The sequence below is a fragment of the Lonchura striata genome, chromosome 28 (genome assembly GCF_050655825.1).
Source record: "Lonchura striata isolate lonStrDom1 chromosome 28, ASM5065582v1, whole genome shotgun sequence".
NCBI lineage: Eukaryota > Metazoa > Chordata > Aves > Passeriformes > Estrildidae > Lonchura > Lonchura striata.
Window position 1 is genome coordinate 1235073 of NC_140730.1, and position 23944 is coordinate 1259016.

The 23944-nt window shown below is 47.0% G+C and overlaps 1 protein-coding gene across 14 annotated transcripts in view; it reads left to right on the top strand.

The window, feature by feature from the left end:
* The window catches only part of SUGP2 (SURP and G-patch domain containing 2), a 28079-nt gene extending 9094 nt beyond the window's left edge, over positions 1-18985 (top strand). For 2 of the 14 annotated variants that reach the window (XM_085562292.1, XM_085562297.1), the window contains exons 4-11: positions 321-1588; positions 4825-4951; positions 7507-7994; positions 10881-10945; positions 12818-12954; positions 15468-16069; positions 16633-16811; positions 17969-18985. In XM_085562292.1, coding sequence (XP_085418418.1) covers positions 321-1588; positions 4825-4951; positions 7507-7994; positions 10881-10945; positions 12818-12954; positions 15468-15588 — 2206 coding nt within the window. In that variant the 3' untranslated portion in view covers positions 15589-16069; positions 16633-16811; positions 17969-18985. Of the gene's footprint in view, positions 1-320; positions 1589-4824; positions 4952-7506; positions 8916-9227; positions 9280-10664; positions 10946-12817; positions 12955-15467; positions 16812-17968 lie in introns of those variants that run through there. The other 12 variants (XM_085562295.1, XM_085562294.1, XM_085562306.1 and 9 more) reach the window with 12 other exon arrangements.
* The last annotated feature ends 4959 nt before the right edge of the window (positions 18986-23944 follow it).

Consider the following 23944-nt stretch of genomic DNA (forward strand, 5'->3'; position numbering starts at 1 on the left):
CTCCTTGTTTTCTGTTTGCCAGGTTCCTGTGTGACGAGGACAGCCTGGAGTACAAGTACTACAGGCTGGGGCTGTAGAAATGGAGATTTTCAGCAGATTTCTCATTTGTTTTCTGTTTGCCAGGTTCCTGTGTGACGAGGAGAGCCTGGAGTACAAGTACTACAGGCTGGGGCTGTAAAAATGGAGATTTTCAGCAGATTTCTCATTTCTGTTTGCCAGGTTCCTGTGTGACGAGGACAGCCTGGAGTACAAGTACTACAGGCTGGGGCTGTAAAAATGGAGATTTTCAGCAGATTTCTCATTTCTTTTCTGTTTGCCAGGTTCCTGTGTGACGAGGACAGCCTGGAGTACAAGTACTACAGGCTGCGGCTCTCCGAGGTGCAGAGGAGGAGCAGCCAGCCCGTGGAGGAAGCAGCCCCAGAGTCCCTGCGGGCCCTGCTCTATGCCCGGAGGGTGGCCAGCATCAAAAGGAGACTTTTCAAGAGGAAAAAGAAGCCTGGCACTGCCCCTCCCCGTGCCAGCAGGGCCAGGAGGGTGAGGAGGGCCAGCAGGGCCACCCAGACCCTGCTCTCAGCGGGGACGGTGCTGAAGCAGCCAGGGCCAGCCCGGGCCCCGGGTGCTGCCCTGGGTGCCCCCCTGGGTGCTGCTCCAGGTGCTCTGGGTGCTCCCCCGGGTGCTGCCCTGGGTGCCCCAGGTGCCCTGGGTGCTGCCCCAGGTGCTCCCCTGGGTGCTGCCCCAGGTGCTGCTCCAGGTGATGCCCTGGGTGCTCCCCTGGGTGCTACCCCAGGTGCCCTGGGTGCTCCAGGTGCTGCCCTGGGTGCCCTGAGTGATGCCCCAGGTGCCCTGGGTGCTCCCTTGGGTGCTGTCCCAGGTGCCCTGGGTGCTCCAGGTGCTACCCCAGGTGCCCTGGGTGCTCCAGGTGCTGCCCCAGGTGCCCTGAGTGATGCCCCAGGTGCCCTGGGTGCTCCCTTGGGTGCTGCCCCAGGTGCCCTGGGTGCTCCAGGTGCTGCCCCAGGTGCCCTGAGTGCCCTGGGTGCCCTGAGTGATGCCCCAGGTGCCCTGGGTGCTCCCTTGGGTGCTGCCCCAGGTGCCCTGGGTGCTCCAGGTGCTGCCCCGGGTGCCCTGAGTGATGCCCCGGCTGTCCTGGGTGCTGCCCCAGGTGCCCTGAGTGCTGCCCCAGGTGCCCTGGGTGCTCCCCTGGGTGCCCCGGGTGCCCTGAGTGATGCCCCAGGTGCCCTGGGTGCTCCCCTGGGTGCTACCCCAGGTGCCCTGGGTGCCCCGGGTGCCCTGAGTGATGCCCCAGGTGCCCTGGCTGCTCCTCTGGGTGCTCCCCTGGGTGCCCCGGGTGCCCTGAGTGCTGCCCCGGGTGCCCTGGCTGCTCCCCTGGGTGCTACCCCAGGTGCCCTGGATGCCCCGGGTGCCCTGGGTGATGCCCCGGGTGCCCTGGGTGCTGCCCTGGGTGCTCCCCTGGGTGCCCCGGGTGCCAGCAGCTGCCCGGTGCCCGTGCCAGGCCAGGCCAGGGCAGCTCCTGAGCCCTCCGCAGCGTCTCCCGAGCCTCTGCCAGCCCCGGGCTCTCCGTGTGCTGATGGTGAGTGAGGATTTGGGGTGCCACGGGGGGGTTTGGGGCCCAGCAGGGCAAAAACTCACAGCTAGGTTGGGAATTTTAAATTGTGTCCAGGAAAAAAAGCCAAACTTCTGCAATTCACAAAAATTCCTGCATTCTTTAATTCTGTGATGGAAACCCCAAACAACATTTATTCAATTCTTTAATTCCCAAACATCATTTCTGTAATTCTGTATTTATGGAGTGGGAAGTTCTCAGTTGCACTGGTTTGGGGTTAGATTTGGGGATTTTAGAGCATAGCAGGGGAAAAAACTGACAGATTTGAAAATTGAAATTGTATCCAGGAAAAAAAGCCAAACTCCTCCTGCAAGTCACAAAAATTCCTGCATTCTTTAACTCTGTGATGGAAACCCCAAACAACATTTATTCAATTCTTTAATTCCCAAACATCATTTCTGTAATTCTGTATTTATGGAGTGGGAAGTTCTCAGTTGCACTGATTTGGGGTTAGATTTGGGGATTTTAGAGCATAGCAGGGGAAAAAACTGACAGATTTGAAAATTGAAATTGTATCCAGGAAAAAAAACCAAACTCCTCCTGCAATTCACAAAAATTCCTGCATTCTTTAATTCTGTGATGGAAACCCCAAACAACATTTATTCAATTCTTTAATTCCCAAACATCATTTCTGTAATTCTGTATTTATGGAGTGGGAAGTTCTCAGCTACACTGATTTGGGGTTAGATTTGGGGATTTTAGAGCATAGCAGGGGAAAAAACTGACAGATTTGAAAATTCAAATTGTATCCAGGAAAAAAAACAGACTTCTCCTGCAATTCACAAAAATTCCTGCTGGAAACCCCAAATGGCATTTCTTTAATTCTGTGATGGAAACCCCAAGCATTTATTTAATTCTTTAATTCCCAAACATCATTTCTGTAATTCTGTATTTATGGAGTGGAAAGTTGTCAGCTACACGGGTTTGGGGTTAGATTTGGGATTTTAAATTGTGTCCAGAAAAAAACTGAAACTTTTCCTGCAATTCGCAAAAATTCCTGCTGGAAACCCCAAACATAATTTCTTTAATTCTGCATTTATGGAGTGGGAAGTTCTCAGCTGCACAGGTTTGGGGTTAGATTTGGGATTTTAAATCATAGCAGGAAAAAACTGACATGGGGTTAGATTTGGAATGTTCAATTGTGTCCAGGAAAAACAAACTGCTGCAATTCACAGAAATTCCTGCTGGAAACCCCAAATCATTTCTTTAATTCTGTAACACTGATTTGGGGTTAGGTTTGAAATTTTAAATTCCATCAAGAAAAAACAAACCCAAATTCCTCCTGCAATGCACAAAGCAATTCTGCTGCAATTCCCAGCAGAATTTCCATATTTCTGTGCCAGGAAGAATTCCCGCTGGGAATCCCAGAGCCCGTGTGTTTAATTCTGAAGTGGGAAGTTCTCAGCTCCACTGCTCTGGGGTTAGATTTGGGGTTTTAAATTCCATCAAGAAAAAACAACCCCAAATACCTCCTGCAACGCACCGAGCAGTTCTGCTGGGATTCCCGGCAGAATTCCCATATTTCTGTGCCAGGAAGAATCCCAGAGCTCGTGTGTTTAATTCTGAAGTGGGAAGTTCTCAGCTCCACTGGTTTAAGGTTAAATTGGGGATTTTAAATCATAGCAGGAAAAAACCACCCCAAATTCCTCCTGCAAAGCACTGAGCAATTCTGGTGGAATTCCGAGAGGAACTCCCGTGTTCCTGTGCCAGGAAGAATTCCAGAGCTCGTGTGTTTAATTCTGAAGTGGGAAGTTCTCAGCTCCACTGCTCTGGGGTTAGCTTTGGGGTTTTAAATCACAGCAGGAACAAACCTGCCAGGCCCCGCGCGGTTGTGCCGGGATTCCCGGCGGAACTCCCGTGTTCCTGCGCCAGGAAGAGTTCCCACTGGGAATCCCAGAGCCCGTGTGTTTAATTCTGAAGTGGGAAGTTCTCAGCTCCACTGCTCTGGGGTTAGCTTTGGGGTTTTAAATCAGAGCAGGAAAAAACCACCCCAAATTCCTCGTGCAAGGCCCCGAGCGGTTGTGCCGGGATTCCCGGCGGAATTCCCGAGTTCCTGTGCCAGGAAGAATTCCCACTGGGAATTGCAGAGCCCGTGTGTTTAATTCTGAAGTGGGAAGTTCTCAGCTCCACTGGTTTAGGGTTAAATTGGGGATTTTAAATCAGAGCAGGAAAAAACCACCCCAAATTCCTTGTGCAAGGCCCCGAGCGGTTGTGCTGGGATTCCCGGCAGAATTCCCATATTTCTGTGCCAGGAAGAATTCCCGCTGGGAATCCCAGAGCCCGTGTGTTTAATTCTGAAGTGGGAAGTTCTCAGCTCCACTGGTCTGGGGTTAAATTGGGGATTTTAAATCATAGCAGGAAAAAACCACCCCAAATTCCTCCTGCAACGCACCGAGCAGTTCTGCTGGGATTCCTGGCGGAGCTGCCGTGTTCCTGTGCCAGGAAGAATCCCAGAGCTCGTGTGTTTAATTCTGAAGTGGGAAGTTCTCAGCTCCACTGGTTTAGGGTTAAATTGGGGATTTTAAATCGCATCAGGAAAAAACCACCCCAAATTCCTCCTGCAAAGCACTGAGCAATTCTGGTGGAATTCCGAGAGGAACTCCCGTGTTCCTGTGCCAGGAAGAGTTCCCACTGGGAATTCCAGAGCCCGTGTGTTTAATTCTGAAGTGGGAAGTTCTCAGCTCCACTGCTCTGGGGTTAGGTTTGAAATTTTAAATCAGAGCAGGAAAAAACCACCCCAAATTCCTCGTGCAAGGCCCCGAGCGGTTGTGCCGGGATTCCCGGTGGAACTCCCGTGTTCCTGTGCCAGGAAGAATCCCAGAGCTCGTGTGTTTAATTCTGAAGTGGGAAGTTCTCAGCTCCACTGGTTTAGGGTTAAATTGGGGATTTTAAATCAGAGCAGGAAAAAACCACCCCAAATTCCTCCTGCAAAGCACTGAGCAATTCTGGTGGAATTCCGAGAGGAACTCCCGTGTTCCTGTGCCAGGAAGAATTCCAGAGCTCGTGTGTTTAATTCTGAAGTGGGAAGTTCTCAGCTCCACTGCTCTGGGGTTAGCTTTGGGGTTTTAAATCACAGCAGGAACAAACCTGCCAGGCCCCGCGCGGTTGTGCCGGGATTCCCGGCGGAATTCCCGAGCTCCTGCGCCGCGGTTCCGCGGTGGCGCGTGGGTCGGGTTTAACGCGCAGCCCCCGCCCTGTGCCAGGTGCGTGTCCCGCCGTGGACGCCCGGAGCAGGGACACGGCGGAGCGGCTGGCCCGGTTCGTGGCCCAGGAGGGGCCCGAGATGGAGCGGATCAGCATCGCCCACAGCGCCGACAGCCCCGAGCTCTGGTGAGCGCTCCCCGCCGCAACTCCGGGCACGCGGGATTTCGGGCGGCGCTCCTCGGCCCCGGCAGGATCCGAAACCCCGCGGGGTGACCCGTCCCTGCCTCAGCGTGGGGCTCCCCGTCGTCCCCTGGCTTTCCTCTCCGTCCTGCTCAAGCCTGAAACGGGAATTGGCGAGATGATTCCAGTGAATCCATGAATTCTTCCCGTTGAATTCATTATTTCTTCCCGCTGAATTCATTTCGTACTTCCCAATGAATTCATTAATTATTTCCAATGAATTAATTTTGTACTTCCCAATGAATTCATTACTTCTTCCCACTGAATTCATTTCGTACTTCCCACTGAATTAATTAATTATTTCCAATGAATTAATTTTGTACTTCCCACTGAATTCATTACTTCTTCCCACTGAATTCATTTCGTACTTCCCACTGAATTCATTAATTATTTCCAATTAATTAATTAATTCTTCCCAATGAATTAATTCCGTACTTCCCACTGAATTAATTAATTATTTCCAATTAATTAATTATTTCTTCCCACTGAATTCATTTCATACTTCCCACTGAATTAATTAATTATTTCCAATGAATTCATTATTTCTTCCCACTGAATTCATTTCATACTTCTCACTGAATTAATTAATTATTTCCAATGAATTAATTTTGTACTTCCCACTGAATTCATTTCGTACTTCCCACTGAATTAATTATTTCCAATGAATTCATTATTTCTTCCCACTGAATTAATTTTGTACTTCCCAATTAATTCATTACTTCTTCCCACTGAATTCATTTCGTACTTCCCACTGAATTAATTATTTCCAATGAATTCATTATTTCTTCCCACTGAATTCATTTCGTACTTTCCACTGAATTCATTTCGTACTTCCCACTGAATTCATTATTTCCAATGAATTAATTTTGTACTTCCCAATGAATTCATTACTTCTTCCCACTGAATTCATTTCGTACTTCCCACTGAATTCATTAATTATTTCCAATGAATTCATTATTTCTTCCCAATGAATTCATTTTGTGCTTCCCACTGAACTCATTTCGTACTTCCCACTGAATTCATTAATTATTTCAAATTAATTCATTATTTCCAATGAATTCATTATTTCTTCCCAATGAATCCATTTCATACTTCCCACTGAATTCATTTTGTACTTCCCACTGAATTCATTAATTCTTCCCAATGAATTGATGAATTCATTAATTCTTCCCAATGAATTGATTAATTCTTCCCAATGAATTCATTATTTCCTATGAATTCATTAATTCATCCCACTGAATTAATTAATTCTTCCCAATGAGTTCATTAATTCTTCCCAATGAATTGGTTAATTATTTCCAATGCATGCCTTAATTCTTCCCAATGAATTGATTAACTATTTCCAATGCATACATTAATTCTTCCTAATGAATTAATTTCATTCTTCCCACTGAATTGATGAACTATTTCCAATGAATTTATTAACTATTTCTAATTAATTAATTAATTCTTCCCACTGAGTTCCTTCTCAGGAGTCTGGGGGTGCTGCTGACCATCAGCTGCAGGGGAAATTCCTAAAATCTTACATCACTCCAGCTGAAGAAAATCTGCTTTGGACTTCAATTTCCCTGGCTTTTTGACCTCAATTTCCCTGGCTTTTTGACTTTATATTCCCCTGCATTTTTGACCTTATTCCTCTGCATTTTTACCCTTATTTCTCCTGGATTTTTGCCCTTATTCCCCTGCATTTTTGACCTTATTTCCCCTGGACTTCTGATCTTATTTCTCTGCATTTTTGACTTTATATTCCCCTTTATTTTTTATCCTTATTCCTCTTTATTTTTACCCTTATTCCCCTGTATTTTTGACCATATTTTGCCCACGTTTTTACCCTTACTTCCTCTGGACTTTTTCCCTTATTTCCCTTTTTTTTTACTTTATTCCTCTGCATTTTTACCCTTATTTCTCCTGGATTTTTGCCCTTATTCCCCTGCATTTTTGACCTTATTTCCCCTGGACTTTTGACCTTATTCTCGCCTGCATTTTTGCCCTTATTTCCCTGCATTTTTGACCATATTTCCCCTGCGTTTTTACCCTTATTTCCCCTGGACTTTTGCCCTTATTTCTCTGCATTTTTGACCATATTTCCCCTGGACTTTTTCCCTTATTTCCCTGCATTTTTGCCCTTATTCCCCTGGACTTTTGCCCTTATTTCCCTGCATTTTTGCCCTCATTCCCCTGCATTTTTACCCTTATTCCCCTGCATTTTTGCCCTTATTTCCCTGGACTTTTCACCTTATTCTCGCCTGCATTTTTGACATTATTTCCCTGCATTTTTGACCATATTTCCCCCGCGTTTTTACCCTTATTTCCCCTGGACTTTTGCCCTTATTTCCCTGCATTTTTGCCCTTATTTCCCCTGGACTTTTTCCCTTATTTCCCTGCATTTTTGACCATATTTCCCCTGGACTTTTCCCCTTATTCCCCCGCCTTTTCCCCCTCGTTCCCCTGCATTTCTGACCTTCCCCCTCCACATCTCCACGCTCCATTTCCCCTCTCAGGTTCCTCCAGGATCCCACCAGCCCCGCCTTCCAGTTCTACCGGCGGAAAGTCCTGGAGCTGTGTCCCTCCATCACCTTCAGCCCCGAGGCTGCAGGAGCTGCCCCAGCCGCAGGCACAGCCCAGCAGGACGAGGACGACGAGGACGACGAGGAGGAAGAGGAGGAGGAAGAAGAAGACGACGAGGAAGAAGCTGAGTTTGAACCCTCCCAACCTGCGGAGGATGAGGAGGATGATGAGGAGGACGTGGCAGCAGGTAGAAGGGTGGCAGACCTAGAGGAAGAGTTGGTGTCCAGAGCAGGAGAGGAGATGGCAGGAGGTGACGTGCGGCTCTGCAGCCCCCCTGACGGCGCTGTCCCAAATCTGTCGACACAGGCACCCGGCCCGGCCCCCGGCGCGCGCTTCCCCCGCAAACGGGTCAGCTCCAAGTCGCTGAAGGTGGGCCTGATCCCCGCCCCAAAACGGGTCTGCCTCGTCCAGGAGCCCAAAGGTCAGTGGGAATGGAAAAAAATAGAATTTATAGTAAAATACAGCAGGATTTGGGCAAAATTCCCCATGCAAAGTCGCTGAAGGTGGGCCTGATCCCCGCCCCAAAACGGGTCTGCCTCGTCCAGGAGCCCAAAGGTCAGTGGGAATAGCAAAAATACATTTTATACTGAAATAAAACAGGATTTGGGCAAAATTCCCCATGCAAAGTCGCTGAAGGTGGGCCTGATCCCCGCCCCAAAACGGGTCTGCCTCGTCCAGGAGCCCAAAGGTCAGTGGGAAGAGGAAAAATATAATTTATAGTAAAATACAGCAAGATTTGGGCAAAAATCCCCATACAAAGTCGCTGAAGGTGGGCCTGATCCCCGCCCCAAAACGGGTCTGCCTCGTCCAGGAGCCCAAAGGTCAGTGGGAATGGAAAAAAATAGAATTTATAGTAAAATACAGCAAGATTTGGGCAAAATTCCCCATGCAAAGTTCAGCTCCAAGTCGCTGAAGGTGGGCCTGATCCCCGCCCCAAAACGGGTCTGCCTCGTCCAGGAGCCCAAAGGTCAGTGGGAATGGAAAAAAATAGAATTTATAGTAAAATACAGCAGGATTTGGGCAAAAATCCCCATGCAAAGTCGCTGAAGGTGGGCCTGATCCCCGCCCCAAAACGGGTCTGCCTCGTCCAGGAGCCCAAAGGTCAGTGGGAATAGCAAAAATACATTTTATACTGAAATAAAACAGGATTTGGGCAAAATTCCCCATGCAAAGTCACTGAAGGTGGGCCTGATCCCCGCCCCAAAACGGGTCTGCCTCGTCCAGGAGCCCAAAGATCAGTGGGAATGGAAAAAAATATAATTTATAGTAAAATACAGCAAGATTTGGGCAAAATTCCCCATGCAAAGTTCAGCTCCAAGTCGCTGAAGGTGGGCCTGATCCCCGCCCCAAAACGGGTCTGCCTCGTCCAGGAGCCCAAAGGTCAGTGGGAATGGGAATGGAAAAAAATAGAATTTATAGTAAAATCAGCGGGATTTGGGCAAAAATCCCCATGCAAAGTCGCTGAAGGTGGGCCTGATCCCCGCCCCAAAACGGGTCTGCCTCGTCCAGGAGCCCAAAGGTCAGTGGGAAGAGGAAAAATATATTTTATACTGAAATAAATTAGGATTTGGATAAAAATCCGCATTTTTTAGGTGTTTTTTAATATAAAAATTCACATTTTTCCAATACGAAATTCAGCTCCAAGTCGCTGAAGGTGGGCCTGATCCCCGCCCCAAAACGGGTCTGCCTCATCCAGGAGCCCAAAGGTCAGTGGGAATAGAAAAAATTATATTTTATAGTAAAATAAATCAGGATTTGGGCAAAAATCCCCATTTTTTAGGTGTTGTCACTTTGAAGAATTGCTTTTTTTTAATAAAAAATTCAGCTCCAAGCCCCTGAAAGTTGGGATGATCCCAGCCCCAAAAGGATCTGCCTCGTCCAGGAGCCCAAAGGTCAGTGGGAGTTGAAATATTTCACTTTTCTATTAAAATAGAAGAGGATTTGGGCAAAAATCCTGAGTTTTTAGGTATTTTGTCACTTAAAAATTCACATTTTTCCAATACAAAATTCAGTTCAAGTTGCTGTAATGATCCCCGCCCAAAAATGGGTCTGCCTCGTCCAGGAGCCCAAAGGTCAGTGGGAATTGAAATAATTATATTTTATAGTAAAATACAGCAAGATTTGGGCAAAAAAATCCCCGTTTTTTAGGTATTTTGTCACTTAAAAATTCGCATTTTTCCAATATGAAATTCAGCTTCAAGTCCCTGAATGTTGGGATGATCCCAGCCCGAAAAGGATCTGAGGCCAAAGGTCAGTGGTCATCTAAATATTTCACTTTTGTATTAAAATAGAAGAGAATTTGGGCATAAATCTTGAGTTTTTAGGTGTTTTGTCACTTAAAAAATGGCATTTTATAACACAAAAGTGAACACAAAATTCACTTTAAATCTGCATTAAAGTGGCAAAGGATAGAAGAGCCCAAAGGTCAGTGGGGATCAAAATATTTCTATTTTATACTGAAATAAAAGAAGATTTGGGGGAAAAAAAAAATCTCAATTTTTGGGTGTTTTCATGCTGGTTGTTGCTTAAAATTTGCATTTTTTGGTACAAAAATGGACACAAAATTCACTTTAAATCTGCATTAAAGTGGCAAAGGAGGAGCCTGGTCAGTGGGCATCAAAATATTTCAATTTTATTCTGAAAGAAAAGAGCATTTGAGCAAAAATATTGACATTTTTTAGGTGATTTCTTGCTTAAGAAATTGCATTTTTTTCCTACAAAAATGGACACAAAATTCACTTTAAAGTGGCAAAGGAGAAGCTGAAGAGAAAATCCCAAAGGTCAGTGGGCATGGAGATATTTCAGAGGAGAATTTGGGCAAAAATCATGATTTTTTAGGTGTTTTATCACTTAAAAATTGGATTTTTTATACAAAAACGAACCCAAAATTCACTTTAAAAGGAGAAGCTGAACCAATGGGCCAACAGCAAAATTTGTATCAAGCATCTTCCCATATTCTCTGAGCATATATTTATATTAAATTGATGCTAGATTGAAAATTTTTAATTAATTCTTATCTTTTTCTTACTGCTAGTTTTTATTTTTATGATTTCATTTTTATTTCTAATTCCTCTTCTTGCTTCTGTTTTAGGTCCAGGCTTGAAATGCGATTTTTGCGGAGGATTTTTTAGCCGTGCTTTGGAGTTTTTGACCGAAAAAAAACTCCGATTTTGAATTGGAATTTCCAGCTGCAATTTAATTGGAATGAATAAATTAATTGGGATTCATGAATCAATTCCAATGAAATGGATTAAAATGAATTTAATTGGAATTTTCCAGCTGAGTTTTGGTTTTCTTTGCCTTGCAGTGCATGAACCTGTCAGGATTGCTTATGACAGACCCCGGGGCTGCCCCATCACAAAGAAGAAAAAGGTAAAAAAATTCACATTTCTGCCCCAAAATCCAGCCAGAAATGAGAAATGGTTTTGGGGGGGAAAAAAAAAAAAATCTGTTTTTTGTCTGGAAAGAAGGAAATTAATTCTTAAACATTTATTTTAAAATGCCTTTTAAAGAAGGGAAAATCCTTTTTTTTCCCCGGTTTTTCCCGGTTTTTCCCGGTTTTTCCGGTTTTTCCCGGTTTTCCCCGGTTTTCCCCGGTTTTCCCATTTTCCCGGTTTTTCCCGGTTTTTCCCGGTTTTCCCCGGTTTTCCCCGGTTTTTCCCGGATTTTCCCGGTTTTCCCTGTTTTTTCCCGGATTTTCCCGGTTTTTTCCGGTTTTTCCCGGTTTTCCCCGGTTTTTCCCGGTTTTTCCCGGGTTTTTCCCGGTTTTTCCCGGGTTTTTCCCGGTTTCCCCGGTTTTTTCCCGTTTTTCCCATTTTCCCCGGTTTTTCCCGGTTTCCCCAGTTTCCCCGGTTTCCCCGGTTTTCCCATTTTCCCCGGTTTCCCCGGTTTCCCCGGTTTCCCCGGTTTTTCCCGGGTTTTGCCCGGTTTCCCCGGTTTTCCCCGGTTTTCCCTGGTTTTTCCCCGGTTTTCCCCAGTTTTTTCCCGGTTTCCCCGGTTTTCCCGGTTTTCCCGGTTTTCCCCAGTTTTTCCCCGGTTTCCCCGGTTGTTTTTCCCGGTTTTCCCCAGTTTTTCCCCGGTTTCCCCGGTTGTTTTTCCCGGTTTTCCCCAGTTTTTCCCCGTTTTTCCCATTTTCCCCGGTTTCCCCAGTTGTTTTTCCCGGTTTCCCCGGTTTCCCCGGTTGTTTTTCCCGGTTTCCCCAGTTTTTCCCGGTTTCCCCAGTTGTTTTTCCCGGTTTTCCCCAGTTTTCCCCGGTTTCCCCGGTTTTCCCTGGTTTCCCCGGTTTCCCCGGTTTCCCCGGTTTTCCCATTTTCCCCGGTTTCCCCGGTTGTTTTTCCCGGTTTTCCCCAGTTTTTTCCCGGTTTCCCCGGTTGTTTTCCCCGGTTTCCCTGGTTTTCCCATTTTCCCCGGTTTCCCCATTTTCCCCATTTTCCCCGGTTTTCCCCAGTTTTTCCCCGGTTTCCCCGGTTGTTTTTCCCGGTTTTCCCCAGTTTTTCCCGGTTTCCCCGGTTGTTTTCCCCAGTTTTTCCCGGTTGTTTTTCCCGGTTTTCCCCAGTTTTTCCCGGTTGTTTTCCCGGTTTTCCCGGTTGTTTTTCCCGGTTTTCCCCAGTTTTCCCGGTTGTTTTTCCCGGTTTCCCCGGTTTTCCCCGGTTTCCCCGGTTGTTTTTCCCGGTTTCCCCGGTTGTTTTTCCCGGTTTTCCCGGTTGTTTTTCCCGGTTTTCCCATTTTCCCCGGTTTCCCCGGTTGTTTTTCCCGGTTTCCCCGGTTGTTTTTCCCGGTTTCCCCGGTTGTTTTTCCCGGTTTCCCCGGTTTCCCCGGTTGTTTTTCCCGGTTTTCCCCAGTTTTCCCCGGTTGTTTTCCCGGTTTTCCTGGTTTTCCCCAGTTTTCCCCGGTTGTTTTCCCGGTTTTCCCGGTTTCCCCGGTTGTTTTTCCTGGTTTTCCCCGGTTTTCCCCAGTTTTCCCCGGTTGTTTTCCCGGTTTTCCCCAGTTTTCCCCGGTTGTTTTTCCCGGTTGTTTTTCCCGGTTTTCCCCAGTTTCCCCGGTTGTTTTTCCCCAGTTTCCCCGGTTGTTTTCCCCGGTTTCCCCGGTTGTTTTTCCCGGTTTTCCCCAGTTTTCCCCGGTTGTTTTTCCCGGTTTCCCCAGTTTCCCCGGTTGTTTTTCCCGGTTTCCCCGGTTGTTTTTCCCGGTTTTCCCCAGTTTTTCCCGGTTGTTTTCCCGGTGGTTTTCCCGGTTTCCCGTCCCCAGAAGCCCACGGAGCCGGAGGTGCCCCCCAAGAGGCTGAGCCCGCGGAACGTGGGGTTCCAGATGCTGCAGAGGATGGGCTGGCAGGAGGGGCACGGCCTGGGCACGCGCGGGCGCGGCATCCGCGAGCCCGTCCACCTGTAAGGGGAAATGGGGAAAATATGGGGGGGAAATGGGGGGATTAATGGGGAAAATGGGGGGGTTTGTATGGGAAAATATGGGGGGGAAATGGGGAAAATATGGGGGGGAAATGGGGGGATTAATGGGGAAAATAGGGGGGTTTGTATGGGGGAAATGGGGGGGAAATGGGGAAAATAGGGGGGGTTGTATGGGGGAAATAGGGGGGTTTGTATGGGAAAATATGGGGATTTAATGGGGAAAATAGGGGGGTTAATAGGGAAAATATGGGGGTTTGTATGGGAAAATATGGGGGTTTATATGGGGGAAATATGGGGATTTAATGGGGAAATATGGGGGTATAATGGGGAAAATAGGGGGGTTTAACAGGGAAAATATGGGGGTTTGTATGGGGGAAATATGGGGGTTTATGGGGAAAATAGGGGGTTTAATGGGGAAAATAGGGGGGGTTAATGGGGGAAATAGGGGGGGTTAATGGGGGAAATAGGGGGGGTTAATGGGGGAAACAGGGGGGGTTAATGGGGGAAACAGGGGGGTTTAATGGGGAAAATATGGGGATTTAATGGGGAAAATATGGGGGGGTTAATGGGGAAAATATGGGGGGGTTAATGGGGAAAATGGGGGGGTTTGTATGGGAAAATATGGGGATTTAATGGGGAAAATATGGGGATTTATAGGGGAAAATATGGGGGGGAAATGGGGGGTTTCATGGGGAAAATAGGGGGGTTTAATGGGGAAAATGGGGGGGTTTGTATGGGAAAATATGGAGATTTGTATGGGAAAATATGGGGGTTTGTATGGGGGAAATATGGGGATTTGTATGGGAAAATAGGGGGGTTTGTATGGGGGAAATATGGGGGATTTAATGGGGAAAATAGGGGGGTTAATGGGGAAAATAGGGGGTTTAATGGGGAAAATATGGGGGTTTGTATGGGGGAAATATGGGGGTTTGTATGGGAAAATATGGGGGATTTAATGGGGAAAATAGGGGGGTTTAATGGGGAAATATGGGGGTATAATGGGGAAAATAGGGGGGTTTAACAGGGAAAATATGGGGGTTTGTATGGGAAAATATGAGGATTTAATGGGGAAAATATGGGGGGTTTATGGGGGGTTTAATGGGGAAAATTGGGGGGTTTGTATGGTAAAATAGGGGGGTTTAATGGGGAAAATATGGGGATTTAATGGGGAAAATATGGGGATTCATGGGGGAAATATGGGGGTTTATATGGGGGAAATATGCGGGGTTTAATGGGGAAAATATGGGGGGGTTTAATGGGGAAAATGGGGGGGTTTGTATGGGAAAATATGGGGGTTTAATGGGGAAAATATGGGGGTTTGTATGGGGGAAATATGGGGGTTTATGGTGGAAAATATGGGGGTTTAATGTGGAAAATAGGGGGATTTATAGAGGACAATGTGGGGTTTAATGTGGGAAAATATGGGGGTTTATGGGGAAAAATACAGGGGAAAGTAGGGGGGTTTATAGGGGAAAATAGGAGGGTTTATGGGGAAAATATGGGGGATTTATAGGGGATTTACAGGGGGGGTTATAGGGGAAAATATGGGGATTTATAGTGGGAAATATGGGGATTAGAGGGTATTTATAGGGGAAAATAAGGGGGTTTAATGGCGGATTTTTAGGGGATATATAGAGGAAAAAGAGGGAATTTATAGGGGAAAATAGGGGGGTTTATAGGGGCGAGAAGGGGGATTTATAGGGGAAAATATGGGGTTTAATTGGGGAAAACATGGATTTTTAATGGGGGTAATATGGGGTTTTAATAGGGGAGAACATGGGGATTTAATGGGGGAAATATGGGGTTTGCAACTGGGAATTCACCTTCTAATGGGAATTGGGGGGGGAAATGAAAATAATTGAAAATAATTTCAAATTATGTAAATAATTCAACTGAGAATTCACCTTCTAATGGGAATTGGTGGGGGGGGGAATAAAACAATTGCGAAAAATTCAAAATAATTGAAAAGAATTCCAAATAATTGCAAAGAATTCCAAATCATTGAATTGAATTCCAAATCATTGAATTTACTTCCAAATCATTCAATTTAATTCCAAATCATTCAATTTAATTCCAAATCATTCAATTTACTTCCAAATCATTGAATCGAATTCCAAATCATTGAATTGAATTCCAAATCATTGAATTTACTTCCAAATCATTGAATCGAATTCCAAATCATTGAATTGAATTCCAAATCATTGACTTTACTTCCAAATCATTGACTTTACTTCCAAATCATTGAATTGAATTCCAAATCATTGAATTGAATTCCAAATCATTGACTTTACTTCCAAATCATTGACTTTACTTCCAAATCATTGAATTCCACATAACTCAATTTAATTCCAAATAATTCAATTTAACACCAAATCATTGAATCGAATTCCCAACAACTCAACTGAACCCCAAACGGGCGGCGGCGCCGGGCCCCGAGGGATGTGGAATTTTTGGGAAAACGGGAATTTTCGGCTCTGACGGGATTTCCTCCCCAGGGGCGCCACCTCGGCCGGGGAGGGGCTGGGCGTGGTGGGGGAGGAGAGCCGCGAGGACGCCTTCGACGTGTTCCGCCAGAGGATGATGCACATGTACCGGCAGAAACGGGCCGGCAAGTAGGTGAGTGTGGCCAGCCGGATCCCAAAATCCCAAAATCCCAAATCCCAAAATCCCAAATCCCAAAATCCCAAAATCCTGGGCGTGGTGGGGGAGGAGAGCCGCGAGGACGCGTTGTACCGGCAGAAACGGGCCGGCAAGTAGGTGAGTGCGGCCCGGATCCCAAAATCCCAAATCCCAAAATCCCAGATCCCAAAATCCCAAAATCCCAAATCCCAAAATCCCAAAATCCCAAAATCCCAAAATCCTGGGCGTGGTGGGGGAGGAGAGCCGCGAGGACGCCTTCGACGTGTTCCGCCAGAGGATGATGCACATGTACCGCCAGAAACGGGCCGGCAAGTAGGTGAGTGTGGCCAGCCGGATCCCAAAATCCCAAAATCCCAAATCCCAAAATCCCAAATCCCAAAATCCCAAAATCCTGGGCGTGGTGGGGGAGGAGAGCCGCGAGGACGCGTTGTACCGGCAGAAACGGGCCGGCAAGTAGGTGAGTGCGGCCTGGATCCCAGATCCCAAAATCCCAACATCCCAAAATCCCAAAATCCCAAAATCCCAAATCCCAAAATCCCAAAATCCTGGGCGTGGTGGGGGAGGAGAGCCGCGAGGACGCCTTCGACGTGTTCCGCCAGAGGATGATGCACATGTACCGCCAGAAACGGGCCGGCAAGTAGGTGAGTGTGGCCCGGATCCCAAAATCCCAAAATCCCAGATCCCAACATCCCAAATCCCAAAATCCCAAAATCCCAAAATCCCAAATCCCAACATCCCAAAATCCTGGGCGTGGTGGGGGAGGAGAGCCGCGAGGACGCCTTCGACGTGTTCCGCCAGAGGATGATGCACATGTACCGCCAGAAACGGGCCGGCAAGTAGGTGAGTGCGGCCAGCCGGATCCCAAAATCCCAAAATCCCAAAATCCCAACATCCCAACATCCCAACATCCCAAATCCCAAAATCCTGGGCGTGGTGGGGGAGGAGAGCCGCGAGGACGCCTTCGACGTGTTCCGCCAGAGGATGATGCACATGTACCGCCAGAAACGGGCCGGCAAGTAGGTGAGTGTGGCCAGCCGGATCCCAAAATCCCAAAATCCCAAAATCCCAGATCCCAAATCCCAAAATCCCAAAATCCCAAAATCCTGGGCGTGGTGGGGGAGGAGAGCCGCGAGGACGCCTTCGACGTGTTCCGCCAGAGGATGATGCACATGTACCGGCAGAAACGGGCCGGCAAGTAGGTGAGTGTGGGCCAGCCAGATCCCAAAATCCCAAAATCCCAAAATCCCAAAATCCCAGATCCCAAAATCCCAACATCCCAAAATCCCAGATCCCAAAATCCCAAAATCCCAAATCCCAAAATCCTGGGTGTGGTGGGGGAGGAGAGCCGTGAGGACGCGTTGTACCGGCAGAAACGGGCCGGCAAGTAGGTGAGTGTGGCCAGCCTGGATCCCAACATCCCAAATCCCAAAATCCCAAATCCCAAAATCCCAACATCCCAACATCCCAAATCCCAAATCCCAAAATCCCAACATCCCAAAATCCTTCCTGCCCTCCCGGGAGGCGCCTGTGCTCTGCGACCCCAAAACCTTCATTTGTGGAAGTTTCTCTGATTTCTGAGAATCTCTTCTCCTCTTTTTTTCCTCTTTTTTTCTGTTTTTTTCTTTTTTTCCTCTTTTTTTTCTCTTTTTTCCCCTCTTTGTTTCCTCTTTTTTCCCCTTTTTTGCTCTTCTTCCCTTTTTTCCTCTTTTTTTCCTCTTTGTTTCCTCCTTTTTTCTCCTTCTTTCCTCTTTTTTATCTTCTTTTCTCTTTTTTCCTCTTTTTTTCCCTCTTTTTTTCTCTTTTTTCCTTTTTTTCCTCCTCTTTTTTTTCCTTTTTCCTCTTTTTTCCTCTTTTTTTCTCTTTTTCCCCTTTTTTCCTCTTTTTCCCTTTTTTCCCTCTTTTTTCCCTCTCTTTCTTTCCTCCTTTTTTCTCCTTCTTTCCTCTTTTTTCCTCTTTCCTCTTTCTTTCCTCTCTTTTCCCCTTTTTTCCCCTTTTTTCCCTCTTTTTTCTTTCTTTTCCTCTTTTTCCCTCTTTTTTCTCTTCTTTCCTCTTTTCCTCCTTTTTTCCTCTTTTTTTCTCCTATTTTTTTCCTTTATTTCCCCCCTTTTTTCCTCTTTTTTCCCTTGATTTCCCCCCCTTTTTTTCCTTTTTTTCCCTCCTTTTTCCCTCCCCTTTTTCCCCCTTCTTTCCCCTCTTATTTTCCCCTCTTTTCCCCTAAATTTTTCCCCCGTTTCCCGCTCTGTTTTTTCCCTGTGTTTTTTCCCTCTCCTTTTCTGTTTTATTCTTTTATTCTCTTCTCTCTTTCCCCTCTTTTTCCCCTCCATTTCTCCTTTTTCCCTCTTTTCTCTCATTCCAGGCTCTCTTCCATGAAGATCCCAGAGCCCCTTCCCTCCCTCCCGTGCTGTCTCTGCTGGATTTTGGTTGGATTTTTCCTGGAATTCCACCCCAAACTCTGGATTTTTCCTGGAATTCCACCCCAAACTCTGGATTTTCTCTGGAATTCTATCCCAAACTCTGGATTTTCTCTGGGATCCGTCACAAATTTCAGATTTTCCCTGGAATTCCATCCCACATTTCAGATTCTCCCTGGAATTCCATCCCAAATTTCAGATTTTCTCTGGGACCCACCCCAAACTCTGGATTTTCCTTGGAATTCCATCCCAAACTGGATTTTCTCTGGGATTCATCCCAAATTTCAGATTTTCCCTGGAATTCCACCCCAAACCTAAAATTTCCATGGAATTCCACCCCAAACTCTGGATTTTCCCTGGAATTCCATCCCAAATTTCAGATTTTCTCTGGCATCCATCGCAAATTCTGGATTTTCCCTGGAATTCCACCCCAAAATCTGGATTTGCCATCCCAAATTTCAGATTTTCCCTGGAATTCCATCCCAAATTCTGGGTTTTCCATCCCAAATTTCAGATTTTCCCTGGAATTCCACCCCAGATTCCCTCCTTTCCGTGCAGCTTTCCATCCCAGGAGAGGAAAAATGAAGATTTTTCCCCGTTTTGGTGTCACTTGGGTAGAAATGTTCAATCCAATAAATGTAGAGCTGGACAATTCCTGCTTCCTGTCATCTTTCCTTTGCATTTTTCCTTCTGGCTTTGGCCCTTGGCAGGGGATGTGCATTCTTATTTTTATTTCAATTCAATGAAATTTTTCCTTTTGGTGGAATTTGGAATTCCTCTGGGTGCAGAACAGGATTTTGGGGTCAAAATCTATTTTTGGGATGGGATTCCTCACCAAAAACTGGAATTAATTCTTTCCCAAAAATCAATGTACAACTTTTTTTTTTTCTTTTCCTCTTGACTTCCCACTCTACTTCCAATTTTTATTTTGCCCAAATAAAGCCTGGCCTCAAAAATCCAAATATTCTCCTTTTGGCTTCTTCCCTACCTTACAGCAGCTACATTTTCTAATTAAAACCCTTTTTAATCACCTTTTTAATCCTGCATATCCCACAGCTGAAAACCCCACAGGGATTTTCTGTAATAAATCCAATTTTGGGGTTTTTGGTGACCTTTGTTGGGTTTGGAGCTGGGACTCTTGGAGTTCTCTGTGCCAATAAAATTCTGGGGCTGGAATTTTGGGGTTTGGAGTCTCTGGGTTTGGAATTTTGGGGGTTGGGATTTCAGGTTTGGGATTTTGGGGGTTTGGGATTTTGGGGTGGGAGTTTCAGGGTTTGGAATTTCAGGTGTTTGGGATTTTGGGGGTTGGGATTTCAGGGTTGGAAGTTTAGGGTTTGGGATTTTGGGGTTTGGGATTTTGGGGGTTGGGATTTTGGGGGTTGGAGATTCAGGGTTTGGGATTTTGGGGTTTGGGATTTCGGGGTTTGAGATTTTGGGGTTTGGAATTTCTGAGTTGGGATTTTGGGGTTTGGGATCTTGGGGGTTGGAAATTCAGGGTTTGGGATTTCAGGGTTTGGGATTTCGGATTTTGGGATTTGGGATTTTGGGGTTCCTGCGGTTCTGTGGGGTCAAGGAGGGGTTGGGGTGGGAGGGACCTCAAATCCCATGGGGACACTTTGGGGACACCTTGGGGACATCCTCGGGACACCGTGGGGAGAGCTTGGGGACACCTTGGGGACACACTGGGAACAACCTGGGGACAATTCCTGCCACCCCAGGTGGCTCCAGCCCTGTCCCTGTCCCTGTCCCTGTCCCTGTCCCTGTCCCTGTCCCTGTCCCCATCCCTGTCCCCTGTCCCCATCTCTGTCCCTTGTCCCCTCTCTGTCCTCCTCACTGTCCCTGTCCCTTTCTTGTCCCATTTTCTGTCCCTGTCCCCTCCTGTCCCTGTCCCCATCCCTGTCCCCTGTCCCCATCTCTGTCCCTTGTCCCCTCTCCTCTGTCCTCATCCCTGTCCCTTCTCCCTTTCTTGTCCTATTTTCTGTCCCTGTCCCCTCTCCCCTGTCCCCGTCCCCATCCCTGTCCCCATCCCTCTCCCCTCTCCCCTGTCCCCTTCCCTGTCCCCATTTCCTCTCTTTGTCCCTTGTCCCCTCCCCATCCCTGTCCCCTTCCCTGTCCCCATTCCCATCCCTGTCCCATTTTCTGTCCCTTGTCCCCTCTCCCCTGTCCCCGTCCCCATCCCTGTCCCTTTCCCTGTCCCCATCCCTGTCCCCATTTCCTCTTTGTCCCTTGTCCCCATTCCCATCCCTGTCCCATTCTCTGTCCCTTCCTTGTCCCATTTTCTGTCCCCATCCCTGTCCCCTCTCCCCTGTCCCCTTCCCTGTCCCCATTTCGTCTTTGTCCCTTGTCTCCTCTCTCATCCCTGTCCCCTGTCCCTTTCTTGTCCCATTTTCTGTTCCTTGTCCTCTCTCCCCTGTCCCCATTCCCATCCCTGTCCCTGTCCCCATCCCTGTCCCATTCTCTGTCCCATTTTCTGTCCCCTGTCCCCTCTCCCCTGTCCCTGTCCTCATCCCTGTCCCTTCCTGTCCCCATTCCCATCCCCTTCCCCATCCCTCTCCCCTCTCCCCTGTCCCCTTCCCTGTCCCCATTTCCTCTCTTTGTCCCTTTCCCTGTCCCCATCCCTGTCCCTTCCTGTCCCCATTCCCATCCCTGTCCCCATCCGTGTCACTTGTCCCCTCTCCCCTGTCCCCGTCCCCATCCCTGTCCCCTTCCCTGTCCCCATTTCCTCTCTTTGTCCCTTGTCCCTTCTCCCCTGTCCCTGTCCTCATCCCTGTCCCATCCTGTCCCCATTCCCATCCCTGTCCCCATCCCTCTCCCCTCTCCCCTGTCCCCTTCCCTGTCCCCATTTCCTCTCTTTGTCCCTTTCCCCGTCCCCATCCCTGTCCCATCCTGTCCCCATTCCCATCCCTGTCCCATTTTCTGTCCCTTGTCCCCTCTCCCCTGTCCCCATCCCCATCCCTGTCCCCATCCCTGTCCCTTTCCCTGTCCCCATCCCTGTCCCATTCTCTGTCCCTTCCTTGTCCCTTTCCCTGTCCCCATCCCTGTCCCATCCTGTCCCCATTCCCATCCCTGTCCCATTCTCTGTCCCTTCCCTGTCCCATTTTCTGTCCCCATCCCTGTCCCTTGTCCCCTGTCCCTGTCCCATTCCCTGTCCCCATTTCCTCTCTTTGTCCCTTTCCCTGTCCCCTTCCCTGTCCCCATTTCCTCTTTGTCCCTTGTCCCCTCTCTCATCCCTGTCCCCTCCCGAGGCCGGGCCCCGCCCTCCCGGGAGCTTTAATTACCCGGCCCAATTAATCCCGGCCCAATTAATCCCGGCTAATTGGCTGGGCTGGGGAGGATTTGCTGCAGCGCCTTCCTTGTATGAGCTTGAATTGTGCTGATTTATGGTAGCTTCATTTCTCTTTCATTCCATTTATTTATTATCTATTTATTTCTATTTCATTACATTTATTTATTCTAGGATGCATTTATTTCCGTTTCATTCTATTTATTTATTATATTACGTATTCATTTCTCTTTCATTCCGTTTATTTACTATTTATTTGTCAGAAATTACAAATATTGGCTTTGGGCTTGGGGTGGTAACTCCTGCTTTGGGAGTTATTGTTCAATACAACCCGATTATATTTCTTTATTATTAAATAGGATAATATAATATTAATAATAATATTATATATACTATTATATACTATGATAATATTAATACAATATATTGTTAATATATATAATGTAATGTAATATATAATTAATATAAACATATAGTAAAATATAGTGTGATTATAATAGAATGAAATATAGTATAATACAGTATAATGTGAAAATTATAAAAAGCAAATTTCTGCTTTCTCAGAATTGTAAAAAATGGGGGGAAATGAGCTGCCTGTGCCTTTCTGTCCTGGGATTTTCCTGAGCAGCAACTCAGGGTAATTCCCACCCAAGAAAAGGGAAAATTCACTTGGAAAAAAGAGAAAAAGTGGCTCAGAAAAGCTGAAATTTCAGCTTCTCCCCCCTGAGCCGTGGCCTCACCTCAGCAATAAATAAATTCAGCGGTTGAAATTTGATTTATGACATTTTTGGACACAGGGAGATGTGGAAAAGGTCGAATTAGGACAAAAAAAAAAAAAAAGCAGGGAAAAATCCTTTTGAGAAGCTAAAGAAAGGAAAAAGGAGAAAAAATGGGGGGAAATGGAGGGGAAGGCTCCGGCCAGTGAGGAATAATTTCAATTTTCCTGGAAAAGCAGCAGCCTCAGGGGCACGGGGAGGCTTTAATGAGCTGCTTTAAACAGAAAGTGGAAGGTGAATTTGGGGTATTTTTAGCGCTGCAGGATTAATTTCTGTAAAGCCGCACAGAAAAGTGGCTCAGGGGCCGTTCTGGAGGGGAACTTCGAGCATGTGTGGGGAAAAAAAAGGAATTTTGGGTTTAAAAGCAACAGCTGGGGACAGATTTTGGTGTTTATTGGAGATTTTTCTGCTCCTGGAAGAGATGGGGGATCCTTGCAGGAGTTTGCATTTCAGCGGTTTAAATTGAAATCCTGAATTGAAATCCTGAATGGAAATATTGAATTGAAATCCTAAATTGAAATCCTACATTCAAATCCTAAATTGAAATCCTGAATTGAAATATTGAATTGAAATCCTGAATTGAAATATTGAATTGAAATATTGAATTGAAATCCTGAATTGATATTACCACACCTGGGTTATCACTGGTATTATCACACCTGCGTTATCACACCCAGGTTAGTATTACCACACCCGGGTTATCACACCGGGGTTATCACACCTGGGTTTTCACTGGTATTATCACACCCGGGTTATCACACCCGGGTTATCACACCCAGGTTAGTATTACCACACCCGGGTTATCACACCCAGGTTATCACACCCGGGTTATCACACCCAGGTTAGTATTACCACACCCGGGTTATCACACCCAGGTTATCACACCCGGGTTATCACACCCGGGTTATCACAGGTGTTATCACACCCGGGGTTATCACACCTGCGTTATCACACCCAGGTTAGTATTACCACACCCGGGTTATCACACCCGGGTTATCACACCCAGGTTAGTATTACCACACCCGGGTTATCACACCTGGGTTATCACACCCAGGTTATCACACCTGGGTTATCACTGGTGTTATCACACCTGGGTTATCACACCTGTGTTATCACACCCAGGTTAGTATTACCACACCCGGGTTATCACACCCGGGTTATCACACCCAGGTTATCACACCCGGGTTATCACACCCAGGTTAGTATTACCACACCCGGGTTATCACACCCGGGTTATCACACCTGCGTTATCACACCCAGGTTATTACACCCAGGTTATCACACCCAGGTTATCACACCCGGGTTTTCACTGGTATTATCACACCTGGGTTATCACACCTGGATTATCACTGGGGTTATCACACCCAGGTTATCACACCCGGGTTAGTATTACCACACCCGGGTTATCACTGGTATTATCACACCTGCGTTATCACACCCAGGTTAGTATTACCACACCCGGGTTATCACACCCAGGTTATCACACCTGGGTTATCACTGGTATTATCACACCCGGGTTATCACACCTGGGTTATCACTGGTGTTATCACACCTGGGTTATCACACCGGGGTTATCACAGGTTTTATCACACCCGGGTTATCACTGGGGTTATCACACCCGGGGTTATCACACCCGGGTTATCACACCCAGGTTAGTATTACCACACCCGGGTTATCACTGGTATTATCACACCTGGGTTATCACACCTGGGTTATCACAGGTGTTATCACACCTGCGTTATCACACCCAGGTTAGTATTACCACACCCGGGTTATCACAGGTGTTATCACACCCGGGGTTATCACACCTGCGTTATCACACCCAGGTTAGTATTACCACACCCGGGTTATCACTGGGGTTA